The sequence below is a fragment of the Onychostoma macrolepis genome, chromosome 15 (assembly GCF_012432095.1).
Source record: "Onychostoma macrolepis isolate SWU-2019 chromosome 15, ASM1243209v1, whole genome shotgun sequence".
Taxonomy (NCBI): Eukaryota; Metazoa; Chordata; class Actinopteri; order Cypriniformes; family Cyprinidae; genus Onychostoma; species Onychostoma macrolepis.
Window position 1 is genome coordinate 1,046,460 of NC_081169.1, and position 16,229 is coordinate 1,062,688.

General features: G+C 44.5%; 1 protein-coding gene across 2 annotated transcripts in view; it reads right to left on the reverse strand.

Moving 5' to 3' along the window:
* ift80 (intraflagellar transport 80 homolog (Chlamydomonas)) overlaps positions 1-16,229 on the reverse strand; it is a 60,093-nt gene that overhangs the window by 11,487 nt on the left and 32,377 nt on the right. Inside the window, exons 14-16 of one of the 2 annotated variants that reach the window (XM_058744915.1) lie at positions 9,111-9,246; positions 8,895-9,042; positions 8,620-8,791 (exon numbers count right to left, since the gene is read on the reverse strand). In XM_058744915.1, coding sequence (XP_058600898.1) covers positions 8,620-8,791; positions 8,895-9,042; positions 9,111-9,246 — 456 coding nt within the window. Of the gene's footprint in view, positions 1-8,572; positions 8,792-8,894; positions 9,043-9,110; positions 9,247-16,229 lie in introns of both variants that reach the window. The other variant, XM_058744916.1, reaches the window with a different exon arrangement.

Sequence of the window (16,229 nt, forward strand, 5' to 3'; positions counted from 1 at the left end):
CCTCACCCGCCCGCAGTTCCCCAGTACCAGAACCCATGCAAGTAGACTCCGCTCGTTTGTCACGCATGGAGCGTGCTTGCAGCCTCGCGGCAGGACTGTGTCTGTACTGTGCAGCATCCGATCACTTCATCAGGACCTGCCCTGTCCAACCTCCACACCCTGCGGTGAGTACTACTCAACTTGAGCCAGAAATCTCCACATTGTCCCTCTTACCAGTACAACTACTGATCTCAGAATCCTCTGTTTCAGTCTCCGCACTCGTTGACTCGGCCTCCTCAGGGAATTTCATCTCACAAGGACTCTTAACTTGTCTCAACTTACACCGTAAACGTCAGCCCCAGGAACTCCGAGTCGAGACAATTCAAGGAAAACCACCAGGGTGTGGGCGGGTCCCCCGATGAGCCTGAGAGTTGGATGTCTGCATGAAGAAACCATCTCATTTCTGGTACTGGAGGGACCCACAGTGGACACCATCCTGGGACACCCATGGCTCAACCAACACTCTTCGGAAGTCAGATGGGATCCCTACGAAATTACTCGCTGGAGCAAGGCCTGTTTTCATAGCTGTATATCCCCTGTATCCAAGCCGCGCAAGGAGACCTCACAAGCCCAAGTGTGTTCCACCCTCGTCGAAAGCCTCGAACCTCTGGTGACACCTATTATCCCATCTGACTACCAGGTGTTCCAGGATGTATTCAGCAAGCAGGCAGCCACCTGTCTTCCACCGCATCGGCCATGGGACTGTGCCATTGACCTGCTGCCTGGGGTTAAACTCCCCAAGGGTAGAGTATACCCTTTGTCCATCCCTGAGCGCAAGGCAATGGAGGAATACATCCAGGAGGCTCTTCAACAGAAATTAATTTGCAATCTACATCACCCGCCGCATCAAGCTTCTTCTTCGTGGGCAAAAAAGGATGGAGGCTTGAGACTGTGTATAGATTACTGAGCCCTAAACTTGCAAACTGTGAAGCTGCCCTACCCACTTCCCCTGGTCCCAGCCGCCCTCGAGGAACTCCGTGGAGCCTGCACTTGTTCCAAGCTGGACCTGCGGAGCACCTACAACCTTGTTCGTATCCGGGAGGGCGACGAGTGGAAAACAGCTTTCATCACACCATCAAGCCACTACGAGTACCGGGTGATGCCGGCGTATGGCCTAGTCAACTCACCGTCAGTCTTCCAGTGGTTTATGAACGAGGTGTTCCGGGAGTTCCTCCATCAGTTTGTAATAGTCTACATTGACAACATTCTCATTTATTCCTGGAATCTGGCCGAACATCACTACCACTTGACGCAGGTCCTCCAGCAGCTCAGAGAACACCACCTCTATCTGAAGTTGGAAAAATGTGAGTTCCATCGCTCCACGGTGCAGTTCCTTGGATATGTCATCAGTCCCAAGGTATCCAGATGGACCAGGGGAAGGTTACAACCATCCAGCAGTGGCCTCTTCCACAGTCTGTGAAGGAACTCCAACGATTTCTAGGATTTGCTAACTTCTATAGACGGTTCATTCGCAACTTCAGTCTGCTCACGGCCCCTCTCACCTCCATGCTACATGGCAGACCCAAATCTTTGCCCTGGAGCCCCGAAGCCTTCAACCGACCCAATCCTCCCTCCAGCCCTCATAGTCAGTCCGATTCAGTGGGACATCACCGAAGGAATCCGTGACGCCACCTGCACTGAACCAGCTCCGCAGGGAGGCCCAGAGGGGAAGACCTACATCCCATCATCACTAAGATTATCCCTTCTGGGCTCAGTTCATGAGGTACCGGGCTCTGGACACCCAGGCAGCCAGCGAACTCTCTCACTCCTCCAAGCTCGGTATTGGTGGCCCAGTTTGACTGGGGACGTCATCAAGTACGTCCGCAGCTGCGCAGTCTGTGCCCAGTCCAAGACGCCATGCCATCTCCCCTCTGGAAAGTTGGTTCCATTACCTATTCCACAGAGACTTCCATTGCAACCATCCTGATCGTCCCGCACCCAGAGGCCGCGGCGGCCCCCGTTGTCGTGTTAGTGCGTCAGGAGCCGCCCCTGGGCGAGGGTGTAATGTCAGGGAGTCTCAGTCACCACAGCCAACGCAGTCACCACAGTATCAGCACCAAAGTTCACCAGATCCCAATCCCCAAGATTACTAATCACCCACACCTGTTGCAGTTAATCAAGCCTCCCTTTATAAGCTCACTCTCCACACTCCCTCCTCGTCCGGTCTACCATTCACATCCCTGAACCCAAACCAGACTCTCTACGTGTACTTACCTGTGTTTGCTCACCTTAGATGTTCCTGTGCTCCACCGCTCCTGTTCTCCACTGCTCCTATGCTCCACCGCTCCTGTTCTGCACCAATCACGTTCCTCCACGATCATCCTACGGCGAAACAAAGATCAAGTTACCGCAAGCTAAGCCATTCGGAGATTGTCTCACAGTGTCATACTCACCTCTCGACTGCTCCTGCTTCTTTCCTGCTAATCAGTTAATAAATACGCCTGTTTGATCACTTACCTCTGTGTTCCTTGTCTGTGTCATGACGGTTTCGGTAGTGACAGCACATTTTCGGTAGTGACCGTAATGCTTTGGTAGCGACCACATCACACTACAGAATTTTAACTCGCATACTGAACACTACTAAAACACACAAAAAAAAATTTTGTTTATTTCCCCCAAATATGAGGATTATGTGTTCCCTTTTGACTGTTTTGGTAGTGACAATTGTATGGGACAACACCCCAAAAAAACAAAGATGTCAACACTGAAACTCCACCAAATGTTTCGGTAGAGACAATATTAGATACTTTTGAACCTAGCTCAAAGATGCTAATCAGCACATGGTTAGCTAGCACAGTTCTGAACAGTAATACACATATAAAAACTAAATGTTATGGAATAACTCCCAAAAAAAAGGTGTTTGGTAGTTAAAGTTACTTAACTTAAAGTTACACACAGATTTTTCAGACTTTTGAACACATTTACCTCAAAATGATGGGACCTACAGTGAGGAAAATAAGTATTTGAACACCCTGCTATTTTGCAAGTTCTCCCACTTAGAAATCATGGAGGGGTCTGAAATTGTCATCGTAGGTGCATGTCCACTGTGAGAGACATAATCTAAAAAAAAAAATCCAGAAATCACAATGTATGATTTTTTAACTATTTATTTGTATGATACAGCTGCAAATAAGTATTTGAACACCTGAGAAAATCAATGTTAATATTTGGTACAGTAGCCTTTGTTTGCAATTACAGAGGTCACACGTTTCCTGTAGTTTTTCACCAGGTTTGCACACACTGCAGGAGGGATTTTGGCCCACTCCTCCACACAGATCTTCTCTAGATCAGTCAGGTTTCTGGCCTGTCGCTGAGAAACACGGAGTTTGAGCTCCTCCAAAGATTCTCTATTGGGTTTAGGTCTGGAGACTGGCTAGGCCACGCCAGAACCTTGATATGCTTCTTACAGAGCCACTCCTTGGTTATCCTGGCTGTGTGCTTGGTCATTGTCATGTTGGAAGACCCAGCCTCGACCCATCTTCAATGCTCTAACTGAGGGAAGGAGGTTGTTCCCCAAAATCTCGCAATACATGGCCCCGGTCATCCTCTCCTTAATACAGTGCAGTCGCCCTGTCCCATGTGCAGAAAAACACCCCAAAGCATGATGCTACCACCCCATGCTTCACAGTAGGGATGGTGTTCTTGGGATGGTACTCATCATTCTTCTTCCTCCAAACACGTTTAGTGGAATTATGACCAAAAGTTCTATTTTGGTCTTATCTGACCACATGACTTTCTCCCATGACTCCACTGGATCATCCAAATGGTCATTGGCAAACTTAAGTCGGGCTGGACATGTGCTGGTTTAAGCAGGGGAACCTTCCATGCCATGCATGATTTCAAACCATGACGTCTTAGTGTATTACCAACAGTAACCTTGGAAACGGTGGTCCCAGCTCTTTTCAGGTCATTGACCAGCTCCTCCCATGTAGTTCTGGGCTGATTTCTCGCCTTTCTTAGGATCATTGAGACCCCACGAGGTGAGATCTTGCATGGAGCCCCAGTCCGAGGGAGATTGACAGTCATGTTTAGCTTCTTCCATTTTCTAATGATTGCTCCAACAGTGGACCTTTTTCACCAAGCTGCTTGGCAATTTCCCGTAGCCCTTTCCAGCCTTGTGGAGGTGTACAATTTCGTCTCTAGTGTCTTTGGACAGCTCTTTGGTCTTGGCCATGTTAGTAGTTGGATTCTTACTGATTGTATGGGGTGGACAGGTGTCTTTATGCAGCTAATGACCTCAAACAGGTGCATCTAATTTAGGATAATAAATGGAGTGGAGGTGGACATTTTAAAGGCAGACTAACAGGTCTTTGAGGGTCAGAATTCTAGCTGATAGACAGGTGTTCAAATACTTATTTGCAGCTGTATCATACAAATAAATAGTTAAAAAATCATACATTGTGATTTCTGGATTTTTTTTTTTAGATTATGTCTCTCACAGTGGACATGCACCTACGATGACAATTTCAGACCCCTCCATGATTTCCAAGTGGGAGAACTTGCAAAATAGCAGGGTGTTCAAATACTTATTTTCCTCACTGTATCTACTCACACCTTGTAGCTATGAGAGAGGGGAAAATAGGGATATTTTCTGATCATAAATTTATTGGTTTAGTTAAAATCAGTCTCAGCCAATAGAATAAAACATATACTGTTTCGTTAGTGACATGAAAAATGCAGGACACATTTTTTTACATAAGGTTTCATAATTTACAAAGAAAATATAAAATAATATAGATTTTTTTAACTGTACTTTTTAAAAGAATCAAAAAGATACTTTTAAAAACAACAATGAAAAAAACAAACAAAAATAAATAAATAAATAAATAAATATTTCAATATCATCTCAATTCAGATTGATAGTCCACCACCCCAGATGTTGAATTACAAAATTAAAGCCCCCCAAAAACGTGTACACAACCTGTTTTTTCAAATGTTCAGATAGCTCTAAAAGAAAAGTCCTTATTTCCACAAATCAGTTTCACTTCAGTTTGATAGTCCACCACCCCAGAGTTTCAGTACCCAGTTTCAGGACTGTCTGATGTTGCATTACAAAATAAAAGCCCTCTAAAAACTCATATTCTACCTGCTCTGTCTGTGATTTTGGAAAGCTCTGAAAAGGAAACTCCCTGTTTCCACAAACCATTTTCACTTCAGATTAGTAGTACACCACCCCAGAGTGTCACTCAGCCAATGTTGATACTGACTGATGTTGCAATATATAAATTTCATATATAACCAGTTTTGTCTTTGATTTTGGATAGCTCTAAAAAATAAAACTACCTGTTTCCACAGACTAACTTCAATTCAGATTCATAGTACAAAACGCCAGGGTGTCACTCAGCCGATGTCTGGGCTGTCTGATGTTAAATTACAAAATTAAAGCCCCCCAAAAACTTGTATATAACCAATTTTTCCTAATGTTCAGATGACTCTAAAAATAAAAGTCCTTATTTCCACAAATCAGTTTCACGTCATCCACCACCTCAGAGTTTCAGTACCCCAATTTCAGGACCTAGCTCTAAAAGAAAAGTCCTTATTTCCACAAATCAGTTTCACTTCAGTTTGATAGTCCACCACCCCAGAGTTTCAATACCCCAGTTTCAGGACTGTCTAATGTTGGATTACAGAATAAAAGCCCTCCAAACCCCCCAAAATTCAAGTGATACTATGAGAAGCACCAGATAGTCCTGACATCGTGGGAATGGCACTGAGGAGGTGTACTGGTTATCTGAAGTGAAACTGTTTTGAGGAAACAGGGAGGTTTTTATAACTGTGTGAATATACAGATAAAAAAAAAAAAGTTATATACAAGTTTATGAAAGGCTTTTATTTAGTTATTTCACATCAGACTGAGTTTTGAACTGAGTTATGATCATTGAAATGAGTTTTTATACTATATTACCGTAACACCTAGTATATGCGCGCACCGTTTATGCCGATTGCGCGTTTTTCAAAGTGGAGGCTGCCCTGACCGCAGTTACGGTTTGGCACGCACTTGTACCGCGGTTCAACTTAAATCTGACAACGCATTTGTAATATGGTTTGTTAAAAAATAACAACACATAGAACAGACAGAGTTCAGCTAATGTATGTTTCTGTCAATGGATACGCATTCTGACTTCCCAATACATTACAACAACAGCGATTAACCAAAAAAAAAAATGCATAAAACCCAGTCACTCTGTTCAATATGAGTGCCATATGCTGTAATATGACCGGTCATTTATGCCGTCATCACCCAGGTGTTGACAGGTGAGATCTGAACAGCACATGTTGCTATCTGTGTTTAAACTAAACTCATTTAAGCTTCACCATTTTAAACATTCAAGAGCCAGAAGATGTGAATGAGAACTCGCACACAGTGAGAAGTTTGTGTGTGTGCTCATCCGAAGCAGGCAAACCAGCGTCTCAGAAAGCATGCACATATTGAGTTCTCTTTCAAGTCTTTTGCTTGAATGTACAAATTCACACAAAAACTATGTCAACACACCCGTCATAGTGAGTATCCTAGCAGACAAAGTCAGCTGAACGTACAGTATCAGTGTACTGGATCTGTGCATTGTCTTAAAGTGACAGCACCTTCTTAATGTTAATCAACAAAAGGAAATCACTCACTGCTCTTGATTGAATAGCTTTTGTAACTTTAATAAGGATTAATCTTTCATTTATACAGTCAAATATGCAATGTTATTTTACATTTGATTACTTTATTCAAATTCATTTGATTGAAATATTCAAATTCTTTACCTAAAAACTAATGTTAGACCTACCTAAAAACCTGAAAAGTACTGTTTATTTTATTTGTATCTTTGCTCTATTGTATTTATTTGTGCTGTTGCTTGTAGTTAGACAGTATAGTCCTTTTTTCCCTAAACTTAGCACATACCGAACTGAACCGTACCGAAACTGTGACTCTAAAACCGTGATATAAACCGAACCGTGAGCAATTTGAACTGTTACACCCCTAATATTCACATATGTGTTTTTATTCCATTGCCCTTTAATGTCGAAGTTTTATTCTATTTTAGTTTTATTTTCAATATGGTGTGGCTCTACCTATTGTGACAGAACAACAGTCCCTCCTGCACTAGTTCCTATGGAGGAGTTATTAACCGCTGCCCTCTACTGGTGTCACACATCACAGAGGAAGACAGGGAGGAAGAGATTAATTACAGGTACAGAGAGACAGAGAGACATACCTCCTCCTCAGGAGCACAGAGACATGAGGAGAAATGACAACCATCAGACAGACATCAACACAAATAACACACACACACACCTGATCTGCACACAACACATGCTCACAAGCATGAATATGAATAACTACCCTGTTAAAAAAAAACTGAATATGCTGGTTAGGTAAGTTTTGAAGCATGCCTGCTGGTTTAAGCTGGTTCTTAGCTGGTCATGTGTTGGTTCTAAGCAACTAACTCCAGCTCATGACCAGCTTAGGACCAGCTTAAACCAGCTCATGACCAGCAGCCATGCTTCAAAACATACCAGCATATGCTGGTTTTTTCAACAGGGTAGAATTTATTCTTAGTCAGTTATTATGTTGAGCACCATGACCATACAACCTGAACTGTTTTATGCTATTTTATGTTGTTTTTGTTTACTGTTTATTTAAAGCTGCAGTCCGTAACTTTTTTTGGTTAAAAATGATCCGAAATCAATATTTGAGCAAGTACATAACCAGCCAGTGTTCAAAACTATTGCCTTACTTTAGCCCGATTCACAATGGTTAGCTTATAATAATGTTTTCTAATTTGAGTGGTACGGGTAGGTTTTTGTGTCATTACGTCACGTCTGTATCTGTAAACATAAAGAAGTTGTGCCGGCTAGTAGGCTATCACATGTGAGGATCCTGCAGGTGACGGATCATTTATAGCCTTTCCTCACAGCAGCTGGAATAATTAAATGTATCATTTTGATGGCGGATTGTGATCCAGAAAGTATTATGTGTTTATGAAACACATGTGAATGAAATTAAATTATATTTCAGTTTTAAATGTGCTTGTGATTACAGATAGCCTGGGATTACACAAGATTTGTATTTTAAAGACAACCAGTTCGAAGGGAGAATAATTTGCTTTTTGGGTTAAAAGAATTTCTTAATATGAAATTCGAATGGTATGACAATTAGATATTAGACTGTACAGAAATTGAAATCTACACGCTAAAACACACTATACTCATAGCAATCACGCTATGCTGATGTTGTTAACATTAATAATTTGAGAATAAAGTATAACAATAATAATAATTTGCACGGTTTGCATCTTGCAATTCCAGGTTTTCAAACAGAGATGGCGACAAAGAGGCACAACTTGCGGACTGCAGCTTTAAAATATAATTTCCTCCTTTAAACAAACTTTGGATTTCAGCTTAAATGTTTAAATGTCTGGTGTTTTGTGTCTTCAGTGTATTTATTTGACTACAGGATCTGTTTTTATTTAGAAATTTTCTTAGTTCATCTGGCTGTGTGTGATTTTTTGTCAGATATAATAATAACCATATTGAAGGAATTCACCTGTGCATCGTCAGGCTGAGTTTTCTCTGTGAGTGTGATCCACTGACCTTGGCGAAGCGGCAGATGCGGAGCGCGTCCTCCCAGCGGCCGCTGCCGGTGTACTCGTGCAGTAAGCTGGGGTACGGCGACACGGCGGTGCACACCAGAGAGCCGTCCACTCGTCTGACCGTCACCTGAGTACCCTCATAGCTCACCATCTGAGGAGGATGACTGAACTCACTGCAGGACACATGATACAGCAAACGTCACCCGCAGGACATGTGCAGACTGCATGCCTCCGTTACTCTTATAGGTAGTCTAGTTAGCTGGTGTGAGTATGTACCTGCTGTCTTTGGTGAAGATGGTTTTGGGCAGCAGGTCTTTGTCCACAAACACCACACTAGGGTAATACCACACTGTGAACCGGCTGTCCTGGATTCCACACAGGATGTTAGCCGAATCGTTCCAGGCCATAGTGTCAACCATCGACCCTGAGGACCAATCACACAGATCAGTTCAGATGAACCAGGCTTTAATAGAGACGCCTGACTGAACTCACCGATCTTGTGGATGCTGTGCGCTCGGCCCAGCGTTCTCACAGAGGTTAGGTAGAGGTCATGGTTCTTATCGATCAGTGCGATCCTTCTGTCGTTAGACGAGCCACACTGATCCAGCGCAACGAACACCACCTCTATCTGAACGGAGACACAATGAGAGGAGATATGCCACATAACATCACCAACCCTTTGACATCACAGTTTATAACTGGCTGTTGATTTAACACACTCATTGGTGCAATTCAATAACGTGTCCGGACCTGTCCGTCATCTTACGCTGATGCAGTGTCTGATGATCATGAAGCAGGACGACTGACTGACTGCATGATGTTGTCTATTAATGCAGTTATATGAGCCTAATATTTAACATATGAGGGCAAATTATATTTATATCATGATATAGTTTAGTAATATCACACCAGCAAGAGTGCTGTTTCCCCAATATCTACACCTCTGCAAATGTGACACTGATTTTTTATAGTTCAGTAAACAATAAGAGTAACTGCTTAATATAGGGACTGAAGTATTAACTAGTTGTTTACTAGCATTCCTATTATTAACATATTGGCTGTTTATTACTTATAAATCACATATTCTGCATCCCTAATCCTACCCAATACCTAAACTTAAAGGAGACCTATTATGCAAGACCTTTTTACAAGATGTAATATAAGTCTCAGGTGTCCCCAGAATGTGTCTGTGAAGTTTCATCTCAAAATACCCCACAGATCATTTATTATATGATTTAGATGCCTATTTTGAGTGGAAGCAGAAACAGGTTTTTTTCGTGCATGTCTCTTTAAATGCAAATGAGCTGCTGCTCCCTGCCCCCTTTTCCAGAATAGCAACTCATATAAAAGCAGCTCCCTTTTTACAGCTCGTATATCAGATACTCAGCAAAAAAACCCATCTGGTTTTGATTATCATGTATTTCGCGCTTAAAGCCATATCAGTTTAAACTTGTGATATTTGGTTTTCTGAGCGCACACATCTGAAGCACGCGCACAGAAAGTGTCTGTCACACGGCATGTGAGTAACGTAACTAAACTAAGTTCTCTTTCATGTCTTATTGCGCTTAAACTATGACACACACACGTTTATGTTAAAAACACACATGAGTTACAAAATCAGTCGGTTATGTCTGTGAAGGTAAACAGCCGGGAAAGAAATCAAATGTTTATATTAGATCTGTGTGGCAACAGCATAATACACAGTAAATAAATCAGTAAATCCTCTGCTCTCTTGTCTCCTCTGAGGCTGGGACGCTAAACAGTGTTCAGTGCTCGTCAGTGCAGACAAAGACAGAACAGTTAGCATGTTTTGCTCAAACTTTTGCCCTGGAGTTAGAACTGCTACACCGTCGTCGCTTGAGAAAATGTCTCAGGGTACTTACATAGCCCATGTTCTCTGAATAGGGAACGAGACGCTGCGTAGCTGATGCAATGGGGAACACCCCCTGGTGACCCAAGATGGCGGCGCGATCAGACGCGGCGGCTGCTCCAGGTCCCAAAGACGGTGCTTTTTTGTCTTTTAATGTCGTCTGTTCGTCTCCAAATAGTGTAAATTTACCGCTAGTTCATAAGGAAATCACTCCTAAACTCAAATATGTTCGCCAAAGACTTTTGGATATCGGCAACGCATACAAAGACCAACTCTCGCCGGCGGCTACTGAGAACCTCTGAGGCCTCTGTTTACTGCTGAAGCCGGACCTCGAGACCGCGGCCTCGCCTACTGTCGCTACCCGCACAAGGCGGCGTCAAGCGGTGTGAGAGAGGACGGAAGCGCGGTAAGCGCGGAGGTATACGAGCTAGGCTGAGGGAAAACCCCACAAGACCGGCTCTTCCAACACTCATGCTCTCAAACGTTCGCTCTCTGGAAAACAAACTGGACTTAATTCAACTCAGTCGATCTACACAGCATGAGACAAGGGATTGTTGTGTGTTTGTTTTCACTGAAACATGGCTGAACGACAACATCCCGGACTCCGCCATTCAGCTGCACGGACTAACTTGCTACCGCGGACAGAGATTCATCACTGTCTCGTAAGACTCATGGCGGTGGCTTGTGTGTGTACGTCAACAAAGAATGGTGTAACAATGCTGGGGTAGTGACAAAACACTGTTCATCGCTGGTGGAGTTTATGTTTGTGAAGTGTCGACCGTTCTATCTGCCGCGGAGTTCACGGCCATTGTTATTGTCGCGGTATACATCCCACCGTGCGCAAACGCAAAGGACGCGTCATGAGCTGTACAGCGCCATCAGCGAACAACAAACAAATAACCCCGACGGCTTTTTCATCATAGCCGGTGACTTCAACCACGCAAACCTAAAGACAGTTTTGCCAAAGTTCTACCAACATGTGAACTTTGCAACAAGGGGAAATAACACACTGGACTTTGTTTACACAACAGTTAAGAGCGCATACAAAGCTGAACCCGCCCCCACCTCGGGTACTCAGACCACATCTCTGTTATGCTAATCCCAGCATACAGACCACTTCTGAAACTGGCCAAACCGGTTCACAAACAGATCAAGGTATGGCCAGACAATGCCACCTCAGCACTGCAGGACTGCTTCCAGGACACAGACTGGAACATGTTTAAAGAGGCGGCCACCTACAACAACCACACAGACCTGCAGGAGTACACTGAAACTGTGACTGCTTACATCCAAAAGTGCACTGATGATGTGACAGTCACCAAGACCATCACCACACGCGCCAACCAGAAGCCATGGATGACAGCAGAGGTTCGTGGGCTGCTAAAGACCAGAGATGAAGCATTCAGATCAGGAGATAAAGCAGCCCTCAAAACAGCAAGAGCCAATCTGTCCCGCAGCATCAAAAATGCAAAACGGTCATATGCTCAAAAAATCAACAATCACTTCACAGACAGCAGTGACACACGGAGCCTGTGGCAAGCTATTCAGACCATCACAGACTACAAGCCCCCGCCACAGGCCTGTGATGACGACACATCCCTCCCAGATACACTCAACCACTTTTACTCACGGTTTGAAATGCTGAATGACACACCTGCACAAAAACTGCCCACACCTCCCAACGACCAGGCGCTCTGTCTGTCTCCAGCCGACGTAAGGAAGTCCCTATCTAGGATCAACCCACGCAAGGCTGCGGGTCCCGACAACATACCTGGCCGTGTACTGAAAGACTGTGCTGCACAGCTGACAGATGTCCTAACAGATATCTTCAACACCTCGCTGAGCCAGGCAGTCGTCCCCACATGTCTCAAATCCACAACAATCATACCGGTACCAAAGAAATCACCTGTGTCCTGTCTAAATGACTACCGTCCCATAGCACTGACTCCAATCATAATGAAGTGCTTTGAGAGGTTAGTCATGCACAACATCAAAACCAGCCTCCCCAACACACTCGATCCGCTCCAGTTTGCATACCGTCCGAACCGCTCACGGACGATGCAATTTCCTCCACTCTCCACCTGGCTCTTACCCACCTAGAAAATAAAGACTCCTACGTTAGAATGCTGTTCATTGACTTCAGCTCAGCATTCAACACAATAATCCCACAACAGCTCATAAATAAACTCAACCTGCTGGGCCTTAACAATTCCCTCTGCAATTGGATCCTGGACTTTCTAACCGGAAGACCTCAGTCAGTCCGTGTCGGCCACAACACCTCGAGCACTACCACACTGAACACAGGTGCCCCACAAGGCTGTGTGCTCAGCCCGCTGCTCTTCACGCTGCTGACCCACGACTGCACTGCCAAGTCCAGCTCCAACCACATCATCAAGTTCGCTGATGACACAACAGTGGTAGGCCTCATCAGCAACAACGATGAAACGCACTACAGAGAGGAAGTGGCACAGCTGGCTGAATGGTGTGGCACTAACAACCTGTCCCTCAATGTGAGTAAGACAAAGGAGGTTGTGATGGACTTCAGGAGAAACTCCGGTGATCACCCCCCACTGACCATCGACAGCTCGCCTGTGGAGAGAGTCAGCAGCACTAAATTCCTGGGGGTGCACATCACAGAGGATCTCACCTGGTCCACCAACACCATGTCACTCTCCAAGAAGGCACAACAGCGCCTACACTTCCTCCGCCGGCTGAAAAGAGCAAGTCTCCCTCCACCCATCCTCACCACTTTCTACAGGGGCACCATTGAGAGTGTGCTGACCAGCTGCATCACTGTCTGGTACGGGAACTGTACTGCAGCAGACCGCAAGACCCTACAACGGACAGTGAACACCGCTGCAAGGATCATCGGTGCCCCTCTCCCTCCATCCTGGATATTTTCCTCACACGATGCTCCAGCAAAGCCAATAGTATCGTGAAGGACTCCACACACCCTCCCACAGTCTCTTCCAGCTCCTACCATCAGGAAGACGGTACCGGAGCATCAGAGCCCGCTCTGCCAGACTGCTCAACAGCTTTTTCCCCCAGGCTGTGAGAGCCCTGAACTCAAATCACCCCGTCCCTCTCTGAAACCCCATACAAACCCCTACCTCCTGTAACATGTAACGTGCAATTCGAAGTGTGCTACACACAGGTGAGTGGGCCTGTACAAACCACCTGTAGTAGCACACTCTCCTCCTCTATGCGCACTAGTCACTTTTCACACACACTGCTGTGTGTACACAAATCCCACAAAAGAACTCAGTAATATATGTATGTTTACATGCTCATGCACTACAAATCATCCTGCACTGTTCCCCAGCCAGCTGCTTGAACTCAATGTTTCTCCTTGCACATGTACAGTACTTATCTGAAGCATTCGTATAGTTTGTATAGTTTGTATTTTTAGTTTGTATAGGTACTTTTTATAGATAGTATATTTATATTTATAGTCAAAATCTATCAGTAGGATAGTTGTGTATAGGTTTATATTGTCTTACTCCATTGTTGTATGCCTGTATTTATGTAGCACCGTGGTCCTGTGAGGCACGACATTTCGTTCCACTGTATGCCCCCGCATGTAGCGGAATGACAATAAAGCTCAACTTGACTTGACTTGACTTGACTTGACTTGTGTGATGATTGTCTGAAGCCCGTATAGAATCATGCCAATTCATTGGCTGATGGCGCAAGATGCCGCCCCCACGTCCCCTACGTGATTGACATAGACCCGCGCTCGCGCCATCTTACCCCTCAGATTTTCCTGTCGAAAAAGCAGGTCGACAGCGTGAGGAGCTTGGCAGCGGACCCAGCATCTTGTTCCCTATTCAGAGAACATGGGTTAAGTAAGTAACCCGAGACGTTCTCTTTCATATGTTCACTCAATGCTGCGTAGCTGACACAATGGGAACGATATACCACACACGCCAAGCTAACACGCTGTCAAGTCTGGCCCATTACAGACAAGAGCACTAAAACACAGCTGGCTCAAACAGAAAGAACCTGGGAGCCAGGAACTGTGTTCACATCAAGGTTATAGACCAATTTCGTGTAGACGTCACAGTTACGTCACTCGCAGCTGCGCGCGCATAGTGGTGGCAGAAACACACGGTAACAAGCGGAGTGAAACGGGAAAAATCCACAGAATAAGAGATAAAATGTATTGTTGTGCCTTTGGATGTCAGAATCGGAATGCAAATCATTTTTATATAATACTGTCGTCAAAAGCGCCATTTGAAGCTAAACGCAGACGTTTAAACGGACAGTCTAATGAATGAAACCTGCTATGATTACTCTACTTTTAAAGCATAAAGCCAGAAGTGTGGGATAAACTCAAAAGAGAGAATGACCAGTTGATCTTTCTGATCAGAATTGTGAGATATAATCCTTGGAATTGCGAGAATAAAGTCAGAATTTTGAAATATTGAAAATGAAATTTTAACGCATACCTGCTGCTGGTTAAACGAGATAATGCGAGCGGACTGGACAGAAACGATCGTCAAAAATGCTGGCATTTGCAGGCGCACACTTCTTATCAGAAAAGGTTCAATAAAGTATCGTCTTTTGTTGTTATGGGCGCGTCTAAAGATTTCTTATGGATCTCAGTACTATGTCGTGTATGAAATAATGTCTGTGTGCATGTGTGTAAAACAACAAACTGACGATTTATATGCTTAATCATGTGTAATTGTAAGTTATATACATTGTTAGTAATTGTGGCTGGAGTAATAATGTAGCTGTAAATTAGTTGCCTGCTGAAATTTAAATATATATTACATCTTCATGACTAGATACACAGTGATTTGTCTTTACTATACACGTTAGATGTGAGTCACTCAACTGGAGGTAATCCTGTCAGATCATACATCCTTTGAGTGAGTACAGGTCGGCCAATCTGGTTTTGTCCGTTACAAGTTGACCTTTTCAAATAACGCGGTCCCGGACAGTGAGTGACCTTACATATGCAGGTTAAATCGGAATTTCTTCAGTTATTGTTAAAAAAACAAGCTAACAGACTTCATAGCTAGCGTTAAGTGAAGCGGTCAGGGGAGTCTTTCTGCCACCACCTAAGCTCCGCCCACAGAAAAACGTCACAATGTTTACTAACAGGAAATTGGTCTATAGAACCTCACAAAAGTATGGGGAGAGGACCAACCTGCCGCCACACAGATATCCTCCAGGGGAACCCCTCTAAACAAAGCTTGAGAGGAAGCCATCCCCCTGGTGGAATGAGCAGAGGTGAAGGCAGACCGCGCACCTCATAGGCCTTCGAAATAGCTTCCCTAACCCAGTGGGAAATTGTGTGCTTTGATGCGGCTAGCCCTCTGCGGCCTGCACCAAAACACACGAGCAACTGTAGGGACTTACGCCAGTGACTGGAACGGTCCATATATATCTTCAAATCCCTGACAGGGCAGAGCAGTTGAAGATTACTGTCCTCACCTGAAGAGGAGGGAGAGAAAGCCTGCAACACCACCACCTGCAAACAAAAAGACGTAGAGAGAACTTTGTGGACATAACCAGGTCTGGGCCTCAAGAATGCCTTGACCAGCCCAGGAGCGAACTCAATGCAGGACTCACTGACAGAGAGAGCCTGCAAGTGCCCTAGATGCTTTAAAGAGGCCAACGCCAGCAAAAGAGAGACCTTTAGCGTCAGAATCCTCAGAGCTGACTCCAGAGGCTCAAAAGGAGGCTCTATCAGCCCCTTCAGGACAACAGAAAGGTCCCAAGAAGGGAAACTA